The sequence below is a fragment of the Capricornis sumatraensis genome, chromosome 7 (assembly GCF_032405125.1).
Source record: "Capricornis sumatraensis isolate serow.1 chromosome 7, serow.2, whole genome shotgun sequence".
Lineage (NCBI taxonomy): Eukaryota > Metazoa > Chordata > Mammalia > Artiodactyla > Bovidae > Capricornis > Capricornis sumatraensis.
This window is the reverse complement of record NC_091075.1, coordinates 111,065,308-111,092,291: the sequence shown is the minus strand read 5'-3', so window position 1 is coordinate 111,092,291 and position 26,984 is coordinate 111,065,308. Positions and strand designations below refer to the sequence as shown.

The 26,984-nt window shown below is 43.8% G+C and overlaps 1 protein-coding gene across 1 annotated transcript in view; it reads left to right on the top strand.

Annotated features, from left to right (window-relative positions):
- The window catches only part of BOD1L1 (biorientation of chromosomes in cell division 1 like 1), a 55,439-nt gene extending 28,893 nt beyond the window's left edge, over window positions 1-26,546 (top strand). Inside the window, exons 12-26 of the mRNA XM_068974794.1 lie at window positions 1,021-1,105; window positions 3,265-3,308; window positions 4,942-4,999; window positions 5,979-6,049; window positions 10,007-10,079; window positions 11,555-11,634; window positions 13,386-13,470; window positions 13,831-13,901; window positions 14,898-14,970; window positions 15,057-15,091; window positions 16,120-16,165; window positions 18,677-18,726; window positions 18,825-18,909; window positions 19,312-19,465; window positions 25,243-26,546. Of these exons, the coding sequence (XP_068830895.1) occupies window positions 1,021-1,105; window positions 3,265-3,308; window positions 4,942-4,999; window positions 5,979-6,049; window positions 10,007-10,079; window positions 11,555-11,634; window positions 13,386-13,470; window positions 13,831-13,901; window positions 14,898-14,970; window positions 15,057-15,091; window positions 16,120-16,165; window positions 18,677-18,726; window positions 18,825-18,909; window positions 19,312-19,465; window positions 25,243-25,360 (1,128 nt within the window). The 3' untranslated portion in view covers window positions 25,361-26,546. The remainder of the gene's footprint in view (window positions 1-1,020; window positions 1,106-3,264; window positions 3,309-4,941; window positions 5,000-5,978; window positions 6,050-10,006; window positions 10,080-11,554; window positions 11,635-13,385; window positions 13,471-13,830; window positions 13,902-14,897; window positions 14,971-15,056; window positions 15,092-16,119; window positions 16,166-18,676; window positions 18,727-18,824; window positions 18,910-19,311; window positions 19,466-25,242) is intronic.
- The last annotated feature ends 438 nt before the right edge of the window (window positions 26,547-26,984 follow it).

The window sequence follows — 26,984 nt, the reverse complement described above, 5'->3', positions numbered from 1 at the left end:
CAATGGTGTACGTACCTTTTCACCATGTACAGATACATGTACACAAGCAGAATGCAGCCCCGGCTCTCACTGTACCGAAGCTATTTCAGTTCTGTTACTGACACTTCGTGTGAGGGAAGAGCTCAGAACCTCAGTAGTCTCAGCTGATAGCACCGTCCTCAATTCCATCCACTCAAACCAGAAAGCCAAGCGTCAGCCTCAGTCACCCCACGTTTCATCTATTGCTGGTTCTCATAGTTTCCATTCCCAAAATGTGACTTGAATCCACCTATTTCTGTTTCTATGACTGCCACCTAGTCTAAGCCTCTACCCTGGTAGGTAGTGTCCCCATTCTGCTTCCTCTCCAGCCCTTCCTCCAATCTTCACCCAGCCCTGAGAGTTAGCTTGAAAAACATAAATTAGGTCATGTCATTGCTCTGCTTGAAATTTCCAATGACTTCTCATTGCATTTAGAATAAAATCTAGTTTGGGAGGAGGTTTTCTGGTTCTTCTGTCACAGCCTGTGTGCTTTAAACAGTTTAGTCTCCATGCCCCCTTCCAGCCTGATCTCCTGGTGCCTCCGAGTCCACGGGACAAGATAGTGGTAAACATGGGGGCTGTGAATGCAGTGCAGAGGAGCCTCGACTCACAGCAGGGTCAGTGGGTGGAAGGGGATGGCTTGCAGGAGGCTTTGGAGTGGACTTCTGCAAACAGATCGAAGTGTACCCGAGGACACAGAAAGGGAAGAGCCAGTCATGAGTCCTGGGCACTGCAGTGTTTCAGGGATGACCTGCGCTGAGACCTCAAGCCTCTTGAAGAAATGGGACCAGGTCAGGAAGGGCTTGTGTGTTGTACTCAGTATTTTACTTTAGTGCAGTAGGAGAGCCACTGATGGATGAAATACGAGATTAGTTTTACCTTTTTGTTCCTAAAGGTTGACAGGATGCTGAGTGTTTTGTTTAATTCCCTTCAGGTGAATTAAACTTACCTGCTTATTTCAAAAACCTCATTTACCTTGTTATGGTGCCTTGGACTTTTTAGGTATTTGTGCCATCAGAGGAAGAGAAAAATCATGAGATGCCAGCACCACCAGGAAGTCCAGGTGGGAGAAAGCTGAGTGGAACAGGTAAACTCCTTTAGCAGTTGTTCACATTTTTTTTTCCTTATGTGTGGGTTTATCTTTTATTACCACTTAAAATTTATAGCTAATATGTAATAAAACATTGACAGGCTATATGGATTTACCTATCATTTTTTAACATAGATTAGAGAAAACTCTTTGCTATTTCATTTTTAACTTACACTTTTTCTTCATAAAGCATTAACATCAGTCAAAATCACATAAGGTTGTTGTTTAAATCTGACGTCTCCAAATAATTGTGGCCAAACGAGCTACTTTGGAGCAGACCCATGCTCTCGCCCACAAGGATGTCTCTATGGCCCTCCCTGTCCCTCCAGGTGCCATCACAAGCTCATTTCCAGAAGGCTAGTCTGCGCCTGTGTGCCCACTTCTTTTAACCTCAGGCTCTTGACCCCTGGGATCTGGCCGTTGCTGCGTCACTGAAGCTCCTCCCCGCTTGCAGAGCCTCTTCTCAGTCTCTCTCTGCACCAGTCTTCAGTGTCCACTAAAGGTGTGAAGGGAAAGGTCTCAGCCTCAGACAGGGTTAGGACAGCAGCTCTCAAACACGTCGGTCTCAGGACCACTTTACACGTGACCTCATCTGAATCTGACCACCTGCCAGAGACCCTCACTACAGCGCCATCACATTGGGGACTGCATTTTTAATAGATGGGATGGGTGGCAGTATATTCATTGTGAAGGGGACACAAACATCTGTAGCATTCAAAACACTGAAAAGTTCAGGCAAAGCATGATCCAGGAGCAGAGACCTCTTTCAGAGGCCCAATTTCTTACCTTCTCTCTTAATCCCCAGCAGAAGTCATTGCTTTCCCATTCTTGGCCTCTAGGAAGATACGTTGTGCTGTCATTCGTGGCCGAAGCCCTGAGACTTGTGATTCAGTTTAGGTGCCCGAGTTACATTTTCAGAATTCTTTTTAAACTCAGCTGTATGTTGTGGGCGTCCTTCATTGTCAGTGTATGCAGACCGACTTCCTTTGTTTCAATAGTGGTCTGCAACACACGGCCCCCCTGCTGTTGGGTCTCTGAAGTTCCCTCCGGTGTTTGTAGTGTTTACTGTTACAAATAACGCTGCAGTGAGCTCCCATATGTCTATAATCATGTACTTCTCCAATTTTTTTTTGAAAAAGTGAACTGAGAGGTCAAAGAACACACACGTTTAAATTTTCATTTCAAGCACTTGCTATTCCCCCTAATTTGGAGACAAATATTGAAGAACAAGTAGGTGTGTATTTGGTGGACCAGACAAAGAGAAAGGCAGTGTGTGAGGAGTGGTGTGTATAAATCCTCAACCAGGGCTATCTGGGGCTGTCAGGGTGGGGACCTTCCAAGGCAAACCATCTGAAAGGGCAACCTTCAAAGTATGTGACCACAGGAACCTTATAAGCAGAAATACCAGGGGTTCCTGGAAGACCACCCCAAGACCTGGTAAGCCACTCGTCCTGACATGTTAAAACCCTAACGATGACTAATCTTCCCAAAACTTGGATAGATGGTATAGTTAAAATTCCTGTGTATGTATTATAGTACACATAATTAATATCCCATTTGTTAATTGTCAAGAAGGTAACATTTTTGGATTCTGAAGTTCTTTGTTCCCAGAGTTGTATTTCAGACTGTGTTTAGGTACAGTTCAATAAGAGATCTACTTACGTAAAAGGAAGTTGTTTAAAAGAAAAATGTGTGTTCTGTCATTGTTGAGTAGAAACAGTAGGCCTTGTACTTCAGGCTTCCAAAGAATATAAATAGACCTTTGCTGTTTGAGGGGATAGGCTCTAACTTTTCATTTGATGGGATTATTTTTAAATGAACCAGTGTTACCCTGTCACCTAACAGTTACAGCACAGGCCTTCCTCACCTTCCTTCCAAGCCTCAGATCGCCGACATGGTTAAATCACTGAAGTGATCCAATGGATCGCTGCCATTACTCTAAAAATGCAGGGAACGTTACTTTTGTTGTTTTTCTGGTCGTGTGACAGAACATAGATGGTATGATAGAAAATAATTGGTCCAAAATTTATAATTCACAAAGGCAGCTAGGCCACTTAGTGACATAGTCTCACTTAACTAAAAAGCTCTCAATTTGTTTCTCTGTAGTTCAGAACCAGTTTCCAGTTTCCTTATTTCTCATTTTTGTCTTTGAACAGTTGAACTGCAGAGGGAGCCTTCGCTGGCGATTGAATCACCAAATGTAAGTCACTGTAATTGTTTGGATTTTGTTGTTATCACTTGGGATTATTTTGGTTTGAGGTTTTGAAAGTGATTACGTTTAGGGGAGGGGCTGGCCACGCGTTTCTTTAGGAGATGAGGCCATTGGTAGTGTGCTCTCCATTGAAGTTCAACCTAGTCACATCTTTAATTTCATGTTCAACTTTATCCACTGATGTCAGGAAATTTAGTTGCTTTTCTCAGAAACAAAGGAGTTACTCTGAATTCGGCAGCCTGTGTTTTAGTAGCTCTTTAGGCCAATATCATGAGACAGAACCAAGGAAATAGGAAAAGGTCCAGATCCCTCAGATTCGGGAGCTCCCCTGGTAATCTTAATGAAATTCTTTGAAGAATTGGGAGCTTTCTATTTTTTATTACTATAATAGGACTGCAAATTGGACTGTGGTGTTTTAAATTATCCCAGTGCTATAGACCAAACTGACTTTACGAACTTCACTGTATATGTTCAGGAAGTGTTTGTGAATCCACTAAACTGTAATTGCCACGAATACGTATTTTTTTTCTAGCTGTGGTTCTCATAATCCCTTTTGTCCTTGAAGGAATTTTTTTTTTTTTTTGGTCTGTCTTAATGCGTAGAGAAGAGCACATTTTGTAAAATGCTTGTGAATCACAGATAGTCACATTCTTTCCCGTGTCACTAGGAGACTCAGAAGAGCCCTGCTTCCCACCAAACACCTGTGGTGTCAGGGGGCTTACCTCCCCCTGTTGAGACATCCCAGGCTGTATCTAGACCCTCACACCCAGTCTGCTGAGTGAAAGGGAGAGAAGAGCCCCACTTGGTTCTGTTCAAGAACCAAGAGCTCAAAGGATTCGAAATGTGGCCGTGTCTCCAGGCCTGCCCCGCCGTGTGCTGCATTCTGCCTTGTTTCCCTGAAGCCCCCAGCAGCTGCCTTTTTCCTATCTGAGCATGTCTCTCCTTTCCAAATAGGAAATTTTGTAGCTGGGGCTTACAATGTTGTAGGATATTCTGGGGGCTTCTTAGGGGCACTAGTGTGGTAAAGAACTCACCTGCCAATACAGGAGACATGAGAAACTCGGGTTCAGTCCCTGGATGGGGAAGATCCCTGGAGAAGGGAATGGCAACCCATTCTAATGTCCTTGCCTGGAGAATCCCAGGGACAGAGGAGCCTGACGGGTACAGTCTATGGGGTCGCAAAGAGTCGAACACGACTGAAGTGACTGACCATGCATGAGGAATATTCAGAGGCTTTCCCTCAAAAAAAAAATGTAAAATTGGCAAGGTTTGCCTGAGGGAAACCTTATAACAGATTGACAAAATCCCTCAACATTTTTTAAAAGGAAAATCACAAAGGATCATTGGATGGGAAGAGAATTTCCAAAGTTCTTTCTCTCTTTGTTTCTTACTCTTACCATAACTGCTTTAACAACAAGGAGAATAAACCCAGTAGGATGCTAATTTGTTAAAATGAAACTTCTTCAAAAAGAAAGTGTCCTCTACTCTTGAACTGGGTGAAATTTAAAAGAACATGCTTACCAGTCCCTTTAAGTGTTCTTACAAATGGCCAGATTATTTTCTAGATATTCAAGATTTTTGTGAGAATATCCATAAATAGCCTTTTCTATTGTGTGTTTAGGTCGAAAATGCAGGCTCAGAAACAACTGAAATTCATGGGAAATTTTATAGCAAAGAAGGTAAGTTAATGAATTTCATAGTATAATTTTAATATTAGTTGTAATTATCATTTGTTGAATGCCTTTTATGTGGCAGGCCCTGTGCTAATTATAATTACTTGGAAAATTTTATCACGTAACTCATATAATCCAGTAAAGTGTGTGTTCACAACAGCATCACATCTGTAGTTGAGGTCACAGACATAGAGAGTGGGCCAGCGGCTCGTTCAAGGTCATGAAGCTTATAAATGGTCCCTGGCCTTAAATAACAACTAGAGTTTGCCAGGAGCCTCACAGTGCGTTTGTCCAGTGTGAGTGCAGAATGCATAGTCCCCTGTGGTTTGTCTCATAGGAGAGGTTCTGTGCTGTGTAGTTGACTGTGTTGCCTTCCGACTAGAAGCCTCAGTGTGATAGCAGACTAGGGCCGGCACATTTATGTGCTCGTTGCCCAGGAGTTAGGCATTACTCCACACGACCTGTAGAGACTGCCAGCTCCAGAGGAACAATTCTGTTCTCAGAACAAAATACAGACTTGTATTTATTCCTACTGATTTTGTTCGCTCCCTGTTCCAAGAATGGGGAAAGGGGTCTTAATCCCCTGTACAGTTATTTTTTATTTGTATTGCTTCTTCTGTTAATGGACATTTAGTGTGCAAGTGTGACTTGTCCATGAGTTCCAAAAAGAGCTGTATGCATGGTGTGCTGTGTTCCTTGGACACTTGCTCATGCTCTGCTGCTCAGGAGCCAGGGGGGAGTGGCCTTGAGGTCTGCCGTGTAAATGCCAGTGAGGCTGTCCCCCCCCTTGAACCCTGCTCACTCATTCTAGAAATGAAAGTCATGGAACTTAACCTGACGTAGTTGTATAAGGATCACATCACAATCGCTTGTCAAGTCCCTTCCTCTTTTCCTTTCCCATTCCACACATGTGCCTAAAGTAAGTATTGGAGTGAATACTTAAGGGGGTTTGTTTTTTCTTTTTTCTTTTGTATTTCTTACTCAGAGATATCCAATGGTGGAAAAGACAACACAGAAACCATAAGATGTCATAGTGTCGAAGCAAATCCTAAAGAGGTGGGTTTTCATAGGAAACTCAAGCACTTCATGTTTTATGAATAGTGCTTTCTCCTGTGCTAAGGGCTTTTAGCTCTCTAAATAGATGAGAAATTAAATGTATTGATAGGTATTAAGAGTTCTCTATGTCTGTGTTACTTGTTTATGCTTTTGTAAGAATAGGTAGTTTAGCAGGTAGCAGGATTATTTGGACATGTCCATATTGTTTTCTAACCCAAGTAAGACGGTAGGTGTTGCAAGAGGGCATCAGAGGGCAGACACACTGAAACCATAATCACAGAAAACTAGTCAATCTGATCACACAGACCACAGCCTTGTCTAACTCAATGAAACTAAGCCATGCCATGTGGGGCCACCCAAGATGGATGGGTCATGGGGGAGAAGTCTGACAGAGTGTGGTCCACTGGAGAAGAGAATGGCAAACCACTTCAGTATTCTTGCCTTGAGGATCCCATGAACAGTATGAAAAGGCAAAATGATAGGATACTGAAAGAGGAACTTCCCAGGTCAGTAGGTGCTCAATATACCACTGGAGATCAGTGGAGAAATAACTCCAGAAAGAATGAAGGGATGGAGCCAAAGCAAAAACAATACCCAGTTGTGGATGTGACTGGTGATAGAAGCAAGGTCCAGTGCTGTAAAGAGCAGTATTGCATAGGAACCTGGAATGTCAGGTCCATGAATCAAGGCAAATTGGAAGTGGTCAAACAGGAGTTGGCAAGAGTGAACGTCGACATTCTAGGAATCAGCGAACTAAAATGCACTGGAATGGGTGAATTTAACTCAGACGATCATTGTATCTACTACTGTGGGCAGGAATCCCTTAGAAGAAATGGAGTAGCCATCATGGTCAACAGAAGAGTCTGAAATGCAGTACTTGGATGCAAGTTCAAAAACGGACAGAATGATCTCTGTTCGTTTCCAGGCAAACCATTCAATATGACAGTAATCCAAGCCTGTGCCCCAACCAGTAACACTGAAGAAGCTGAAGTTGAACGATTCTATGAAGACCTACAAGACCTTTTAGAACTAACACCCCAAAAAGATGTCCTTTTCTTTATAGGAGACTGGAATGCAAAAGTGGGAAGTCAAGAAACACCTGGCGTAACAGGCATATTTGGCCTTGGAGTACAGAATGAAGCAGGGCAAAAGCTAATAGAGTTTTGCCAAGAGAACGCACTGGTCATAGCAAACACCCTCTTCTAACAACACAAGAGAAGACTCTACACGTGGACATCACCAGATGGTCAATGCTGAAATCATATTGAATATATTCTTTGCAACCAAATATGGAGAAGCTCTATACAGTCAGTTCATGTCAATGTGTGGCAAAACCAATACAGTATTGTAAATAAAAAAATAAAATAAAAAATTAAATGAAAAAAAAAAAAAGACTGGGGGCTGACTGTGGCTCAGATCATGAACTCCTTATTGCCAAATTCAGACTTAAATTGAAGAAAGTAGGGAAAACCACTAGACCATTCAGGTATGACCTAACTCAAATCCCTTATGATGATGCAGTGGAAGTAAGAAATAGATTTAAGGGCCTAGATCTGATAGATAGAGTGCCTGATGAACTAGGACGAAGGTTTGTGACATTGTATGGGAGACAGGGATCAAGACCATCCCCAAGGAAAATAAATGCAAAAAAGCAAAATGGCTGTCTGAGGAGGCCTTACGAATAGCTGTGAAAAGAAGAGAAGCAAAAAGCAAAGGAGAAAAGGAAAGATATAAGCATCTGAATGCAGAGTTCCAAAGAATAGCAAGAAGAGTTAAGAAAGCCTCCCTCAGCAATCCGTGCAAAGAAATAGAGGAAAACAACAGAATGTGAAAGACTAGAGATCTCTTCAAGAAAATTAGAGATACCAAGGGAACATTTCTTGCAAAGATGGGCTCGATAAACGACAGAAATGGCATGGACCTAACAGAAGCAGAAGATATTAAGAAGAGGTGGCAGGAATACACAGAAGAACTGTATTAAAAGGATCTTCAAGACCCAGATAATCACAATGGTGTGATCACTCATCTAGAGCCAGACATCCTGGAATGTGAAGTCAAGTGGGCCTTAGAAAGCATCACTACGAACAAAGCCAGTGGAGGTGATGGGATTCCAGTTGAACTATTTCAAATCCTGAAAGATGATGCTGTGAAAGTGCTGCACTCAATATGCCAGCAAATTTGAAAAACTAAGCAGTGGCCACAGGACTGAAAAAGGTCAGTTTTCATTCCAATTCCAAAGAAAGGCAATGCCAAAGAATGCTCAGACTACCGCATAATTGCACTCATCTCACACGCTAGTAAAGTAATGCTCAAAATTCTCTAAGCCAGGTTTCTGCAATGCATGAACCATGAACTTCTAGATGTTCAAGCTGGTCTTAGAAAAGGCAGAGGAACCAGAGATCAAATTGCCAACATCTGCTGGATCATCAGAAAAGCAAGAGAGTTCCAGAAAAACATCTATTTCTGCTTTATTGACTATGCAAAAGCCATTGACTGTGTGGATCACAATAAACTGTGGAAAATTCTTCAAGAGATGGGAATACCAGGCCACCTGACCTGCCTCTTGAGAAACCTATATGCAGGTCAGGAAGCAACAGTTAGAACTGGACATGGAACAACAGACTGGTTCCAAATAGGAAAAGGAGTACATCAAGGCTGTATATTGTCACCCTGTTTATTTAACTTATATGCAGAGTATATCATGAGAAACACTGGGCTGGAAGAAGCACAAGCTAGAATCAAGATTGCCGGGAGACATATCAGTAACCTCAGATATGCAGATGACACCACCGTTATGGCAGAAAGTGAAGAGGAACTAAAAAGCCTCTTGACGAAAGTGAAAGTGGAGAGTGAAAAAGTTGGCTTGAAGCTCAACATGCCGAAAACTAAGATCATGGCAATCTGGTCCCATCACTTTATGGGAAATAGATGGGGGAACAGTGGAAACAATGTCAGACTTTATTTTGGGGGGGCTCCAAAATCACTGCAGATGGTGATTGCAGCCATGAAATTAAAAGATGCTTACTCCTCGGAAGGAAAGTTATGACCAACCTATAGAGCATATTAAAAAGCAGAGACATTACTTTGCCAACAAAGGTCCTTCTAGTCAAGGCTATGGTTTTTCCAGTGGTCACGTATGGATGTGAGAGTTGGACTGTGAAGACAGCTGAGCGCCGAAGAATTGATGCTTTTGAACTGTGGTGTTGGAGAAGACTCTTGAGAGTCCTTTGGACTTCAAGGAGATCCAACCAGTCCATTCTGAAGGAGATCAGTCCTGGGTCTTCATTGGAAGGACTGATGCTAAAGGTGAAATTCCAGTACTTTGGCCACCTGATGCGAAGAGTTGAGTCATTGGAAAAGACTCTGATGCTGGGAGGGATTGGGGGCAGGAGGAGAAGGGGACGACAGAGGATGAGATGGCTGGATGGCGTCACCGACTCAGTGGACATGAGTTTGAGGGAACTCCGGGAGTTGGTGATAGACAGGGAGGCCTGGCGTGCTGCTATTCATGGGGTCGCAAAGAGTTGAACACGACTGAGCGACTGAACTGAACTGAACTGATGCTGTTTTCTTATATACTTCCTTTCATCAGCTTTTTAATGAGCTACCAAGAGAGCAGAAAAATGCTGCCAATTAATTTATGATGTGCCATCAATTATAAAACATAGATTGACTTCAGAAGTGGTAAAATGAGGATATTTTTAACATATTTTAGAATTGTTGAAATACATTATGAAGTGAAAAATAGATTTGGATATTTTTTATGGGTTTATATTCAAATCTTTAAAAAGACTCAACCTTATGAATGACTCTAGTCTGAATCTAGATGACAGAAGTATCATTCTAGATTTTTCAAAAAATTTGTCTCAAGGACTGGAAACTAATACAGTGTGCTCCCATTTAAGTAGAATTGGATCCAGGTTCTACTCCCTTTAATATAGTCACTCTTAATTCCAGGTTGAAGAGGAAGAAAGGCACGTACCTAAAAGAAAAAGAAAGAAGCAGTACCTCTCTTCAGAAGATGAACTGGGTATCTAGAATATACATGCTCCTGTTTCAAATGTCTCTGAAAATCTTATTATTTCCACATCCAAATAGTGGGCCAGTAGCATAGAAAATTCTTGAGAGTAGTAGTCGTTTACAAATCTTGAGTCTCGTGTGTTTCCAGACCAGCCTGACTCCTCCAGGGTCTTTTCCGGACTTGATCTAGAAGCTAGGTTGTTCCCAGCGAAGACCCAGCCCTTGGAAATCACAGAAACCCAGGCTCCCTCTGTCACCTGGCCTCCAGGTGCCCCTGAGTTGCTTATTTTACGTCCTGAATGGAGGCCGCGCAGAACTAGAGAAGCACTCTAGTAACAGGCATGCAATAGTGACCCTTCTGTGCTTCATGCTGTTGGCTGTCCGTAACAGTGCCAGCCCATAGAACTTGCTCAGAGGTGGGAACGTCCCATGTTTGTTTTGTCTACGGACAGCTACAAGGCACACAACTATTGAGCACTTGAATGTACTCACTGTGAATGAAAGGCTGAGTTTTTAGTTGTATTTGAATTTAATTAATTTAAATTTCAGGAGCCATTGTGGCTAGTGGCTCCCATTTTGGACACTGCAGAGACTTTTATAGTTTAATACCTGACACAAAATGCAAACTCAGTAAATAACATATTAAATAATATGTGAGAAAAAAAATGGATAGTTACATACTTTACTTTTTTGGTTTGGAACATGTTTAGTAATTATTGAGTTCATACCAAAGCTAGGTACCGTCTCTAGTACTTTATACACATCCCCAATAACTATGTGAGTCAGATACTGCCGTTTTATAAATAAAGAAATTAAGATTTTGAGAAATTATGACTTTTTCTCTACCAAGTAAATCTGATTCCCAAGATTATGGTCTTCATCACTAAGCCATACCACTTAGATGGTAAGTTGTTCAGGAAGTTAAAAAGTATGTCTAGAAACTATGCCCTAAGCCCTCTCCACAGAACCTCCTGTTTTGTTGGAGTTGTTTAAGCATCTGTAGATATTTTATTTTTTGGCTTTGCTAAGGCCCAGGCAGTGGCACCCCACTCCAGTACTCTTGCCTGGAAAATCCCATGGATGGAGGAGCCTGGTAGGCTGCAGGCCATGGGATCACTAAGAGTCGGACACGACTGAGCGACTTCACTTTCACTTTTCACTTTCATGCATTGAAGAAGGAAATGGCAACCCACTCCAGTGTTCTTGCCTGGAGAATCCCAGGGATGGGGGAGCCTGGTGGGCTGCCGTCTATGGGGTCGCACAGAGTCGGACACGGCTGAAGCGACTTAGCAGCAGCAGCAGCAGCAGCAGCAGGCCAGTGCTCAGTGCTCATGTCACATGACATTATAAATACATTTAGGATTACTTTGGCTTCACTGTATCATAAGCCTAAGAAAAGTCTCAAACTGTCTTGAAATAGAACTGTGCATTTCATTTTTCATTTAGCTTTTATTCCTTTGTGATTCTGTTTAAACTGATTTACAGACGATACCCCAGATGTCCTGGATTCCAAAATAGAAACAGCACAGAGGCAGTGTTCTGGAACTCAGCCACAAGATACAAAGGTATTTTTTCCACATATTAAATTTAAGTTTTAGGGATAGCCTGTTTACATCACTGTGTATATGTATTTTGTGTATTTATTGTAAAAGGTGTATAGTTTTTAGACTCTCTCAGAAAAATGTTACACTTTATAATCATAAACTGCAAGATTGTATTACTATCACAGTTTAGATATAATCATTGCTTAGGTTTTTGTTCAGTGGTATTATTGACTTCTTTAGACTTTCAGGTCCTTTGTTCCCAAGTATAATAAGCTTTATTACAGATATAGTTGTATCAGAACAGTGAAATACAGTGATACATGTGATTTAAAATTTTTAATACACAAGCTTCTCTTTACCTTACCTCCAGCCCCTAATACATAGATTGTCCCAGGATGAGGCCTCACTCATTGCCCTTTTTTCCTGTGGTCTTATTTTCATCTTGTGCCTTGGGGAAGTAACTCACAAATATTTATTTCTGTTCTTATCCTGTCTTTTGTTCTAGGCCAGGTTTCTCCTCTTCATAGATATTCTTACATTCCTGAAACTCAATACTTATTGACTATTCCAGTCTGCCTCTATCTTCTCTTTCTCACTCTTTTCCCAATCTATTTTTTTCCAGCTTGTTACAGAAGTATTAAGTCAGCTTCCAAAAATATATTCAGCTGACTTCCAGCCCACTGAAGCCAGTTTATAGTCTCGTTTTTTCCCCTAGTAACTGATATACTAAGTAAAAAGTAGTAAAAGAAGTTTAACAACCGAAGAGGTGAAGTCATACATTGTCATGAATTTCAACTGGTCATGGTCAAGGAAAGAAACAGGTTTTCAAAAGCCCGCTCCTTCCCCTGACCTATTGAGAACAAAAATCTCGAGACAGTACTCTATCATTTGGAGCGAGGCAGATTAAAGGGTAGCTTTTAAGTTTCTCTTTAACTTCATGTAGGGCTTCCCTGGTGGCTCAGATGGTAAAGGACCCGCCTGCAGTGCGGGAGACCTGGGTTCAATCCCTGGGTTGGGAAGATCCCTTTGGAGAAGGGAATGGCAACCCACTTCAGTATTCTTGCCTGGAGAATTCCATGGACGGAGGAGCCTGGTGGGCTACAGTCCATGGGGTCGCAAAGAGTCGGACACGACTGAGCGACTTTCACTTCACTTTTAACTTCATGTAAGGTTTTTAATGTTAAGTTTAAATATATTCTGACTTAATTATTTGTATTTAAAAATTCCATGTATAAAACAGTCCTCTGATTTTAAATTTAGTTTGTATAATTTTGTGTATACATTATATTAATACTGTAGTATAAACAACTGGTTATTTCATGCTCAAAACTTTTTTGCAACTAAGGGCAGATAATATAACCATTGATAGACCATTTATCTAAATCAGCCCAGTTGGACACCAGAAGTTCTCTTTGGCTCCTTCTCCTTTATCCCTTTCTTCTGGTCCCTCCCTTCCACCAGCAAAGAGAAAAATATCTCTTGGAAAGTCCTTTAAGTTCTTTCTTTGGAGTTTCTCTTGAAAAGTCCAGGGTCAGCAAAAAGAGCAGTTTCTATTTTGCAGGGGTAAAAATAACGGCCTTGTTGCTTTATAACCTTATCTTGTGTTTTTCTGCCTTCAGAATTTGAATCTTTTTGTACAGTCTGCCAAGCAGCAAAATAGTTACTTTTTAAAAAAAAATGTCCAACAAACAGGCTAGGAAATTATTTTTGAAGTAATTATATTGAAATGGGTATGAGAAGGGAGCTTCTTGTCTTGTTCAACTTCTCCATAGGAAGAGAACTCTGGAGATTTGGAAGAGTTATCTAAAGCAAGTTCTAAGACAGACAGCGCTGCTTCAAGGGCCATGGAAGAAAAAGGTGAGTAAGACATCTCTGCAGTTAAACTGTTTTGAGAGAGACTAATCCTTCAAAGCAGTTAGCACCTCTCTCCCCAGGCTTCGCCAGCTGAAACTGCGGTTTGCTGATCTTTCTTCCCTCCATATAGCACAGTGTGTCGTGCTGAGTGTAACAGGGCCTGGAGATTGTTTTTCATCGAGGTCCTGTTCTACACTAAGTGTGCTGCTTCTTGGTTAACCAGACTCTGGCTAATGCACTTTAGTGTGTCTGCCTGAGAATGGAGTCTGTGTGCACGCGGAAGACTTGGGTCACCTTGGTGGGCGTCCTGGCACTGAGGCTGAGGGTGGCCCCAGCAGTGAACGAGCTCTGCTCTTTCTGCAGATGAATCCAGCAGCAGTGAAGCTGCCGGTGAAAAGGCAGAGCAGAATGACGATGACACCGTAAAATCTCAGGTAGAGATGTTTTTCGTATTTATTTGTTCAGGTTTTTTCAAGTACTAAAAACAGAGTGCATCAGTGTGCTCTTACCCAGAGTTGCTCCTAAATGCTTTGGAAGTAGCTCTTTTTTTAGTGCAGCGGACAGCATTTCACGCAGAGCACTTTATCAGTGTCATTTTGATGTATTCTGTCCTCTGTCTTCATTTTCTCCCAACATTTGTATGAGACCTCCTTCTGTCAGCCCCATGGGTTCAGCCCAGATCTGTACCTCAGTGTCCGTGTCCCTTCCTGACCGGGAAGCTTAGCACAGCCAAGCCAGGCTCCAGCTCAGCGTGGAGAACGGGGCTGCCAAGCCCTCGGGTCCCACGGGACGAAACAGGAGCAGCGGCAGGCTGTGCGGAGCGCCGGCTGCGAGGGCCAGCCAGGACCCAGCCTGACGGGGTGAGGTCAGGGACTCCTGAGAGGCTGCAGGAGAGGCAGACCTCCAGTTCTGCTGCTCCAGGCCCCTTGGGATTTGCAGACAACCCAGTGGGACACAGAGTCGCGTGACCTGAGGTGCAGGCCCATAAATCAAGGGAGACAAGCTGTGCCCCAGCCAGATCCTCTAGGTAGCCATCGCCAAGTTTGCCTGTCCGGATACAGCTTTTTAATAGTTATGTTTGTCTTCGCGGGCCTCCTTTATTTTTTGTAAGGGATGGCATTTGATCACAAGTAACCAGGAATAAATCCACACGAAGTGGACATGCATATTTATTACAGAAGTAAAAGCTGACCCTGAGCACTCCCATTACCTCATTACCTCATAGTCCTCGGGGCTCCGTGAATTCAAACCGACTGCACTGAGAAAAATGAACCACTGAGCCCCAGGTCACGTGTTTTCTTAAGAGACAAAGCTGGGATTTGAACCCTTTAGGGAGGGAACTCTAAATTCCATTCTGAGAAAGCAACCTATTTGTGTAATAGATGATAGAACTTTTTTATTCCCTTTTTTTTTTTCCCTTTCCCCCTTAGGAAGATCAACCAGTAATTATTAAAAGGAAAAGAGGAAGACCTCGTAAACACCCTGTAGAAACATTAAAAACAAGTAGGTATTTGGTGTGCTTTCAGTTCACACACACGATATTTTCAAACTGGATTTTCTAAGTGGGATTTTTATTTCCTGTTTTTCAGAAGATGACTGCAAAACAGATGCTGGCCTTGTCACGGTAAGTAATTGCGAAAGATGAGAACTCTTCAAATGGCTGTTCTAGACCTGAAAGAGTACTCTGCAATATTAGCATTTTCAAATAGCCTTTTTTTTTTTTTAAGTATTTGAAAAGTTTTAAAGAAACTTTTTAAAATAAAACCTCAAATAACCATTCAGATAATATTTTAATTACTAGTAACATCATATAAACATAATTATATTCATTGTAATTTAGTTTGACTCTATCCTCACCTGTCTGATCGGCTGTATAAAAATTATCTAGGGACTTATCTTGTCATCCTTGATTAAAACATAGAAAATAGCTGTTTTATATGATTTTTAGATAACAGCTTCTTTATGGAACCCTCCAAAGTGTGTGTCTTACTACTTTCAATGGAGCTCCTTTTTTATTAGAATGGACACTAGTTTCAGTGCAGGAAAGTCTGTAGTAAGACTTGATCTTTTTTACCGTTCTTTATCTTTGACCCTGAAGTGTGTACCCAACAAAATCATTGCACCAAGACTTCATTGCATGAGTTTCAGTGATTGCACTATTAACAGAACAGATATGTCTTCACTGATGGCTTGCTCCCAGATGCTGTGACATGGGGCCAGTCACATGACCCTCTCCAGATTCCCATTTCCTTGGATACGAAGAAATCATTATCTCACTAGAATTCATCCAAGACAGCTAAACCAAAGAGCCACGTGTAAAAGTGTGAGTGCCTTTACCAGCACACAGAAGGTGGCTTGCCAGTTTAGGGGGTGTTACCTGCAGGCCTCTGTCGCCTCCAGTGCTCATAGCCGCAGTAGCACGACTGGGGAGGAGGCATGTTGCAGCCCTGATCCTTGTGGGAAGACCCGTGAGTTCAGATTCATAGCCATCCATATTTGCTGGGTCTATTTAATCCATTTCAGGAAGTGGGTTACAGATATTCTGCCTACATAATAAACAGAGGTCCTGAACCTTCTTCACATTGTTGATTGACTTCCTGTGTGATGATCACAAACCAGTGACTTCTCTTTTTTCTCCTTGTTCAAACTTAGGTAGAACAATCTCCACCTGGCAGCAAGCTGAAAGTCATGCAAACAGGTGTGTACCTGAAAGCATTGCTGTGTGTGTGATCTAAGGAAGGGGGGCGGCCCGGGGGGAACCGCAGGCTGCAGAGGGTTTAGGATGTCCTTGTTTCTCAATGAAGTAAGTGGCTTCCTTGGTAAAAGCAGCTGCCCTTGTAGCCGTGAGAGATTCTAGTAGCTGGTTTTTCCCGTGATCTGAGTCGTTCTTGTCTTTGTCAGTCCAGGAAACCTCAAAGAGGAGGGGGGCAGCATGGCCACGTCCAGACTTGGACTTGTTTAAGGGAAAAACAGATGAACCTGGGGACTGAGAGCTCTTATCAGGAAGATAAGATTTCAGCCCAAGAGCCTGTTGTTTTCAGCAAAAGCAGCTGGTACTGCTTACAGAGCTAGGCTGCAAGAGATAAAATTGTTTTGATGAGGTATTTTTGTCTTCAGTCCAAGGAGAAAAAAATATTCCCAAAATGTTGATAATGATTAGTTCTGTGCTGTCCTTAGTCGCTCAGTCGTGTCTGACTGTTTGTGATCCCATGAACTATAGCCTGCCAGGCTCCTCTGTCCATAGGGATTCTCCAGGCAAGAATACTGGAGTGGGTTGCCAGGCCTTCCTCCAGGGGATCTTCCCAATCCAGGGATTGAACCCAGGTCTCCCACATTGCAGGAGGATTCTTTACCTTCTGAGCCACCTGGGTGAGATAATAGGAAGATTTCATATTTTCACTAGTGCCTGCATTTTCCAGAATTTTTACCATGTGTATATTTTAATTTCATGGTTTAAATTTTTCTTTTTACATACAAGCAAAAAGAGCCATTGGTGGGCTTTAAGTGTTGATTAAGAAAAAAAAAAAAGAATATTACAGCTATTTTGGATCAAATAAATAGCATGGTGATATCATGAAATATATATTCTGATCAGCAAGATAACAGCAAATGTGTATGTGAGAATTTTTCCACATTTAACTATGTGTGGGATCTTATGATCATAGTTTACTTTTTCTTATCTCTTTGAAAGTTAAGGTTTTCTTTTTAACAAAAAAAAAAGAATGTTCTGTTTTTAACCATTTTTTTATCCATAATTGTATGTTTAAATTCACACAAGGAGAAATCTCCATAACTTAAATGCCCTTTAAAGATTCTATTTTAAGCTGCATAATTATGTTTTAATGTGTTGTTCAGCAGTAGTTTTCTGAATCTGGGTAACGATGACCAGTTTAAGACTAGATTCTTCTTTGTGGGCCTTTTTCTTGGTTTTTAACGCAGGCATCGTTCGTATAGTGAACTTTCAGAAAGGGCACCTATACAGTCTTCATTACTGATAAGTTCACCTCTGGGTGTTGAGTCGTCTAATCAACATGTTCATAATTTTGGCTTCTAACAGTGCAGTGAAGTAAATTTCACTTTTCTTACCAGATACATTCTCAGAAAATGGTAACGTCTACAGGAAACAAATACATAAAAAATAGGTATACACAACCTAAAATAGACTTATCCAGTATACTTTTCTAGATCCCATCATGGAAGTATATGGAGTGCTAAGAATCCAGTTCCCACCCCATGTACTGGTTATGGAACTCTGAACAAAGTACTTAACCAAGTTGCTCAAGCCTCATTTTCCTCCCTGTCAAATGGTGCTTATACTATTTGTTGTTGTTCAGTCCCTAAGTCATGTCTGACGCTTTGCAACCCCATGTACTGCAGCACTCCAAGCTTCCCTGTCCTTCACTATCTCCCAGAGTTGATTCAAGTTCATGTCCATTGAGTTAGTGATACCATCCAACTGTCTCATCCTCTGGTCCCCTTCTCCTCCTGCCCTCAATCTTTCCCAGCATCAGGGTCTTTTCAAATGAGTCAGCTCTTCCCATCAGGTGGCCAAAGTATTGGAGTTTCAGCTTCAGCATCAGTCCTTCTAATGAATATTCAGGGTTGCTTTCTTTTAGGATTAACTGGTTGGATTTCCTTGCAGTCCAAGGTTCTCTCAAGAGTCTTCTCCAACACCACAATTCAAAAGATCAATTCTTTGGCACTCAGCCTTCTTAATGGTCCACCTTACATCCGTACATGACTCTGGAAAACTATTTAGAGAGCTGTGTTACGACTGAGTGAAGTCTGTGACCCTGAGCTGCAGTTCCTGTGTCGGGGGCTCCCTAGACACCCTCTTCCTCCTGCCTTTCCAGAGTCAGATATTTGAGCTGAAAGAGAGAGACCATGAGGGCGTTCTAACCCAACTCCTTCTCACTGATAAGAAACCAAGGCTCTAGGAATGTAAGTGATTGGCCCAAATCACATAGCTTATTCATGGCAGGCATGCCAGGTCTGAGATGCAGACTCTGGTGTCCTGACTTTCATTCTGATGTGTTCTCTGCTCAGGTATTCCATCTCAATCTTTGTTTGGCTGATACAGGAAAGCAATGATGAATTGTGTAATGATACCGTAATTAGCACTAATTAGGTACATTCACAGACAACAAACTGTTGAAGTTTAATTTGACACTAATAAAATATTAATGTAGAAATCCTTCTTTTCTTAAAGATGAAGCCAATAAAGAAACCCCTAACCTTCAAGAACGAAGTGGAAGCAACGTAAGTGTTAATTTTATGATCAAGGCATGTCTTTTAGAAATAAAACTTAGTAAATGCTCAAGTGACCACCCTTTCCACTTTAACTTTATTTCTTCTAGGATGATAGTGAAGAAAAATCTGTGGCAAGTGTGCGCCGGAGAGGAAGAAAGCCCAAGCGTTCGCTCACTCTGTCAGATGATGCTGGTATGTTACTGGCAAGGTCTTATCATGTCAGAGTCACCTTTTTAAGACTTTTTCTTTGGATGAGGAAAAATCCAGTGGGGTCCAGCTAGTATTAATGCTACATAAATGTGTGTGAAATGGCTGTAATCCTGTGTCAGAAATGGCACATTCCAGATGCTTTTCTGAGCACATGTGAATTTTTCGCAAATGCTGGCTGTGAACCGCCTAAGTAAACTATCCCAAATGTGTTTGAGATTAAGTTAAACAGTTGTGAATTGCAAGTGCTGAAACAAAAAGGAAGTGGAAAACCACTTCTTCTGCCTCCAAGTCCCTAATATCCTTTGTTCTAAACTCTGCGACTCTGTCCTCTGGAAGTGTCTTTGGGAATTGTACAGTCCAGATGTTTCCCTTCTGTCTGAACAGAATCCTCAGAGCCAGAGCGCAAACGTCAGAAATCAGTTTCTGAAGCGACTGAGGACAAGAAAGACCAGGAGTCTGAGGAGGAGGAGGACGAAGACGAGGACGAGGAGCCGTCGGGAGCCACCACAAGGTCCAGCACCAGATCAGAGGCTCAGAGGTAATGGGGCCGCGGGGAGCTTCCAGAACCTTCCCCTGCTCTCCGTCAGACCACAGCGAGGGCTCCATCTCTTTGCCTCACTCATGCCACAGAGTGAGCCCTCTCCTTGCATAAAACACAAGCCCCAGCACAGAGAGAGCACGTGCTCCCAGCCCTCTGACATCTCAGTTTCCCCCGGGGAAACCCGTTTTCCCTCTGAAACCATTTTCCAGGAGCCCTTTAGAATCGTTGCCAGGCTTCGATGCCTGTTTGGTGGAAACTATTCAGTTCCTTTATGAATACTTATCAAGTACAATTAGATCTCAGAGGCCATGCTGAGCACGGTCGGTGGAAACGGACGCGTACAGCATGATCCGCGTGCGCAGCGTCCTTAGCGGCTGTGAGGGAGAAGGCTCAGCCCCGTCCCCATCGTTGGTGCCCCTCCCAGTGCCGCGTCACAGGTCCATCACAGGAGACCACCTGAGTCCCCCATTCTCCACGCACACGGCTGGGGACGTCCTACGCCCTCACGTAACCGGAAGCCTCTGGAGAAAAGAAGGCCGGGCTCAGTGAGCCTGGGGAGTGCCCGTGAGTTCCCCCTCCTTCTGAGCCACAGTGTCCGCTATAATGCACTTGGCGTGGTCCTGAGGAGGGAAACCTGTCCAGCTTTGTCAATCCACTTTGCCACCCCCTCTCCCCGTGTCGTTATACCTGGTAGCATCAATCAGCGCACCTTTCCCACAGCACATTCTGAGAAATGTTTTATCACTTTACAGTTTTATAACTTCTGAAGCGTGAATATTTTCCATTTTTAATGTGATTCACAAGCTGTTAATCTTAGTACCCTCTTCTATAATTTCATTATCCAAGATTAGAAAGTTGAGGAATAGTGATTTCAAGAGTATCATTTATTAATATCTGTCACTGTAGTACAGTAGTTCTGATGTGTTTATTTATTTGCCTACCTTTTTTATTTTTTTATTTTTTTTATTTTTATTTTTTGTTGAAGGTTTGGATCATTTTATTTATTTATTTATTTATTTTTTTGATATCACTTTTTTATTTTTTTATTTTTCTTTTTTTTTTTAATTTTAAAATCTTTAATTCTTACATGTGTTCCCAAACATGAACCCCCCTCCCACCTCCCTCCCCATAACATCTCAGTGGCATTCTATCATGTATACTATCATGTCAGAATTGAATCGCCAGTCTATGTCTGACGCAGGATACAGCATGCTTGGGGTTGGTGCATGGGGATGACCCACTGAGATGCCTACCTTTTAAAAAATTTATTTATTTTAATTGAAGGCTAATTACTTTATTGTAGTGGTTTTGCCATACATTGACACTGATGTGTTTATGTAAAGACTTAAAATCAGCCTATTTCTAATTTCTCTAAACTTGGACATCATTAGCTATCTGTGCCCTGGTGAGATTTTTAGAGCCAAAAGATGTTAGGAGCTCACAGGGCTAAAGGTAAGGTTTTCCAGGCGGGGCAGCTCGGATAACTAGAAATCACAAAACCAGGATACCTGCTGACTGAGCGGTGCACCTCACCGTGCACCGAGAGGGTGGGTGCGCGTCTGGATGCAGACCCCCAGCGCCGCCGCGCCCTCTGTGCGTCACGGGAGATCACCCAGTGGAGTGGGGCCCAACGCAGGACGCGCTGCGGGCCGCCGAGGCAGCCTCGAGTGAGCGTCTGCAGCAGCTGAGATGTGTGCCTTCCCAAATCCATTCTTCCACAGTGCACTATGTTTCGGTTCTGGGATCACGCGGATCACCGGTGCTTCTCCTCGGCACTGCGGCAGCCTGTGGTCTCCACGCGGCCCCTCCCTCTAGACACCTCCGCGCCGGTGCTTTGGCTCTAGGCTCTGGCGCCTGTGTCGTCTCCCAGGTCCTCAGGCTCGCCTGGGGTCTCTGTGGGTCTCGATCACAGTGCCCAGCCACTCTGGAAGAGTCTTTCTGCTTCTGCGCGTTACCTTGGGTGGGAAAGATTTTCTTCCGTGTGCAATGGGCACTGGCCTCCGCATAGCTTCTGCTCTCAGAGCCTCCTGTACCACTTCGGCTTAAACACCGGAGGGCAGCTTCCAGGTCTTCTCTTGCACTGGGCGCCTCCTCATCCTGTTTGTTCTCATCAGTTTATCTATTGATTATTCTCCTTACGAAGCAAATGTTGACTCCAGGTGTGCGCTGACGGATCCAGAAGAGGACGGTCCGCCTTGTTTCCTAGAGACCAAGCTCAGCCTGCATCCAGCTGGCTGGGCTCCCTCAGCCTGGGCTGCGCACCAGCTCAGCGCGTCCCTTGTCCCCATGAGGCACACCTTCTCTCACCTGCTGCCTGTGCGGGCCCCGCTGCTGAGACCCGATCCCCGGGCCTTCACACTGTGCTCCCGTCCATCTTGGCCCGCCTTCTACTCTGGCGAGCACTGTGGGATCTCGCTTCATCAGCCAGTATGTTTTCTGTTTATCACGGGTTCATCTTTCTCTCAATCATGGTCAAGTATCCCACACAGTGAAAGCAAAGCCGGAGTCAGGGAAGCAGGTAGTCTTGTGTGACATGAAGTTCTGCTCATCAGCCAAGACCCACAGAACCAGGCATTTTCCTGCTTTTCATCCCCACCTCTGCCCTGCCCACGAGGAGCCTTGCGCTTTCTAGTCTCAGGGACTGGGGCGTTCAGTGCTGCCATCGCCCAGGGTTTCTGTCGTGTTTCAGAAGGCAGCGTGGAGAGCTGTCTACATGCACAGCATCCAAACTTGGGAGCCCAGGAATAGCTTCTACTAGATATCACCAAAAGTTAGCAAAAGAAGAAGCATCTGCCAGTGAAGAAGTTAGTAAATTTTCCCCTCTTAGGAAGGAAGGTCCCTGCTGACACTTCAAGTCATCTTTAACCCCCTGCAGCTTTTTGTGGTGCACTGATACTTTCTCCCTAAGTTTCTTTAAGTCTTGGCTCGCCACACAGCTGTCTGTGGGGGTCCTCGGCTTCCCAAGTGGAAACCTACCCTAGACAGAGCGGGAAGGACTCCCAGAGGGAGTCTCAGTGGCGCCGCCAGTCCTCCCTGCCTCACAGCACTCCTGCACTGGCTTTATCCTGTGCTCCTTGCCATCAGCTCCTGCCCCCCAGGACCAAAGGCACAGCTTGTTTCTGCTCAAGTGGGCACAGCGCGGGGTGCTGGGTTAAAGCAGTGCAGCGTGGCCGGGCGGGTCACAGCCCAGAGCCGGCTCTCTTTTTCACAGAGCACTGGAGAGGTGATGGGGTCGCAGGAGGGCGCCCGCCTGAGGCACAGCCGTGCGCCAGCAGGCACCTTCATGCCGCCCGAGTCACCTTCCCGCATCCTGCAGGTGGTGCCAGTTCTTCCTTGAGGAGCACCCTCACCACCAGCCCCCCATCACCAGGTCCTCCATCCTGCACACACACCCCCTGCCTGCTTCCGCCCGGCCGCATCCCTGTCCTCTGCCCTTCTGGCCCAGCCTGTGCGGTGGGCAGTGGCATGTGACGTTGCTTCGGGGGTTTTCGTTTTGTCTTCCTCCCTGGTCTGTGAGCTTCTTCCTTGAGGTCAGGGACTTGACTTACCTTCTGTACATGATAGCATCAAAAAATAAGACTTCCCAGTATACAAAGGCCATTTAGGTATCTTGAATCACATTAGGTCTTCACAGCATATGTGTGTGTGTGTGTGCACGCATGCGCACTATTATTCCCCCATGACAGAAAGGGAAGCAAACTGGAATGCCAGGCACCTTTCACGTGGATTCTCTCCCATTATTCCTCAGTAAGTAAAACATAGTATTTATCTTTATTGTGTATTTGAGAAGACTCTCACAAAGGTCTGGTTCGTTATTTCTCAAACTCAAATGTGCTGAGACCCAGGCTCCACTTCTGTAGTGTTGGGGCAAGACCTGAGAGTCTGCATTGCTGGTGAGCTCCCAGGTGCTGCCAGGGCCACTGGGCACAGGCCACACCCCCTGGGCGGGAAGAGAGGGCCGAGCTCATGCCCATGGGCAGAAGCCGCTGCGCCAAGCTTCTGTTCTCCGCTGCATGGCGTCAGCACTATGCTGGCAACACACCCACTCCTGGGTAAACAGCTGGTCACTCTGGCTGGTGGCTCTCCCTGGACGTGGCTTGCAATGGGATATTGACAAGCAACTGCTTGTTAGCTGTTCTCAACACATGAGTAGGTAATGTTACGCTAAAACTGCATCGTATACAATAGTACCTGACTCAGCTTTATCTGAGTCAGTCTGAGCGTATTTACCTCTGCTGTCAAAGGAGCAGCAAGTAGACAGGTCTTCACATCAGTGACGGCCCATTTCTCCATCTCCTGTCCTTTCAGTTATCCAAGCATCTTCATTCTTTGGTATAACATTTATTGCTTGAATACACAGATTGGGCTTTGTACTAGGCCTTGGAGAAAGGAAAATGAATAACCTCTGCAGCTGCCCTGGAGAAACATCCTGTCTTAACTGGGGGGATGTGTGTGTAGCTGGTTTTCAAACTCCCTTGACAGCAGGTGGCTCATAGGAAGAATGTCTTTTGCAATACTGCCTCTGTCACTGAAACAAAATTTTAATGCCCAAACTGAATAGACATGGCAACAATGGTATTTTCTATTGTGTTCTATTAATACTTTGTTTTAAAATAAAGGCTGTAACCTGCAATTTGAAAAACCCCAGTGGACAAACAAACAACCAGAAGTACAGTGGTAGAGACAGAAAGTGCTGCCTGCAGGTTTTCCGAAGGGCAGGTTGCTCTGTGATGAGAAACTGTTCTCAGAAGGAGTTGTTTTTGAACTGAGGCTCCAGAATGAAGTTTGCCAGATAGAAGGTGTGGAGTATTTTTAAAAATTGTGTGCGTGCTCAATTGCTTCAGTCGTGTCCGACTCTTTGTGACCTTATGGAATGTAGCCCACCGGGCTCCTCTGTCCGTGGGGATTCTCCAGGCAGGAATACTGGAGTGGGTTGCCATGCCCTTCTTCAGGGGATCTTCCCGACCCAGGGATCGAACCTGTGTCTACTGTGTCTTCTGCACTGCAGGCGGATTCTTTACCTCTGAGTCACAGGGAAGCCAAAAAAAATTACCTGCCCAAGTAGACAGTGTGAAAGAACAGTGCGTGTTAGGGAACGAGGCTGCTGTGTTAGGGCTGCAGTCCGAGACGGTATCCCAGGCAGGTGGTAAGGGCCTCTGTTGGGCTCCGGATGGTCCTACGCTGAAGGCATCAGAGAGCCTGAGGATGGAGATAAACAAGATGATGACATGGATGTGATTAACTTGACATTTCCGACAAGTCATTCTGCAGGCAGGACGGAGAGCAGGGCTGGGCTGGGCTGCTGGCCGGGAGACTGGATGGGGAGCTCTTCTCCAGTTCCCATGCCCTCTCCAAGACTGCCAGCTTTCTGGGAGCATCCTGTGAGCGCGGGTGTGCATGTGCTCAGATCATGCCATCCCGCTGTGTTCATGATTGTTTCAACGCAGGACTGGTTGTTGATGTCTCTACTGTATAGATACCAGCACTAGGTGCTCGAGAAGAAAGTGGACTTGACCAAGGTCAACACTCACCCAGAACCTCAGCTGGGGCTTCCTGACTCCTCCTCATGGCCTGTTAGGAGTGAGGCTGTCGGCAGACAGCCAGTCAGCACAGGCTCTTCCAGGGTCCCCTCTTCCCATGTAGCCCTTATCCAGCTTTCCTCTTCTTGGCTCTCAAGTTCAAAAACCTTCCAGTGTTTGAAGAATTCCCAAATTATTTGGAGCAGGTCCTTTTCGTCGAGTCTTAATCACAGCCTTGACCTCTGTTTCCTGCAGATGGAAGGCACAGCTCTCCCCTTCTGCCAAGCGCAAGAGAGAAGCCAGCCCCCCCGGGGCACGCACCAGAGGCCAGCAGAGGGTGGAGGAGACCCCAGTGAAGAAGGCAAAGCGGTAACAGGACCGCGGCCACCCCAGCCGGTCTGCCGGGGCCACCGGGCCGAGAAGAGGGACACACCTCAGGGCCATGGGCCGCAGCGTTTAACCGGGGGAAGGCCGTGCATGTGTGCCAAGTACCTAGGTGCAAGCTTTTTCTTGTTACGTTCTGAACAGCTTTATAAACTATTGTTCATAGAGGTATTATGTACATTAATTTCAGATAAAGGAAAATAAGTTTACTTTGTATCTGAACTCAAAACAAAGTAGTTGTATATTTTAACATTCGAAATTGGGATTTCCCGATGTGACATGTCACTCATGTAAACCCTTCCAGCCCATCAGACACCAGGCTGCCCACTGGTAATCTGTGTACAGTATATAAACATGTAAAAATAGGTTGTATTTTACTCTATGTATGATGCTAATCAATGAACACTTTATTTATTTTACAGAGAAAACTTATCTGTGAACTTTACTATATATCTGTTTGTTTTATTTTATTATTATTGTTTTTTTAATAAAAAGGGGGGTTTTAAATGCTATGCAGTCATCAGTAGAGATGTTCTAGGACTCTGCCACCCCCGTAAATATCTGAATCTCATCTGGCAGGAAATACAGACGCTTCTCGCATGTACCCGAGTAAAGTAGGTTAGCTCAAGAAAGGGTTTCCATTGCTTTTCCTGTCACAGTTGTGACTCTGTTTTTTAAGAATGTAACTTGTTTGTAGGTGATGCTCACATCTGTGACTTTACTACCAGCCCCTCTGGCGTCAGGGGTTCTGGGTCCATCACCTGCAGCAGAAACCCCGTCGGTACCCATGTCTCTCTGTGCTACCCCACATCCTTCCCACAGTGTCTTTTTCAGCGAAGAGTAATGCATTGAAGATTAGGTCACCCCTGTCTGTTGAGTTTCAGGATTATATGTTGTTTTATACACAATTATTTCAAGGTAGAACCTGGCTTTATTGCCAGATTCTTTTTTAAACATGTTTTAACTCCCATATGAGCAAACTGTCCAACTTAAGTTTTTCATAAAATTAAACTTTTCTTAAGATCAAATTTGTCTCTAGCAATGATGTGGTGAGTTGCCAAATAATTGAGATTATTTTAAAATGTTTTGTTCATATTCTTGTTTTATAATTAAAATTTACATTCAGTGTGTGTGAATTTTTTTTTGACTCTTAATGTAAGGTGGATATTTCTGTCATTTTACATTGTTTCTTACTGAGATTTTATATATAAATTATAAAATGTTTCCCAAAACTTGAGTGTTAAGATTTTTTTTTTCCTTTTTTTTCCCCTATTTTAAAATGTCTCCCTGTGAAAGCTGTTTCATCTCTTTAAATAATTGGTCTTATTTATTCCATTTTCACATTCAGACTTGAGTTGGCGATGGCCTCTCTCAGTAGAATTAGTGTTATATCTGGAAGGGGCTTCAGAGACAAGGAACATGATATGTTTGAATTTAACCAAAGCTCAAAATTCTAGTGATCTGTCTTAAAGTTAGTTAAGGATAAGAAGCCAGACCGGGTTGCAAGACTCCATACTCCTAGGTGAACCATCCTTGCACTCGATGGTTCTAGGTTGGTTCACCAGAATTGCTTACCCAAGGTGTTCTCCACGTGTTACTCAGTTTAGGACCGC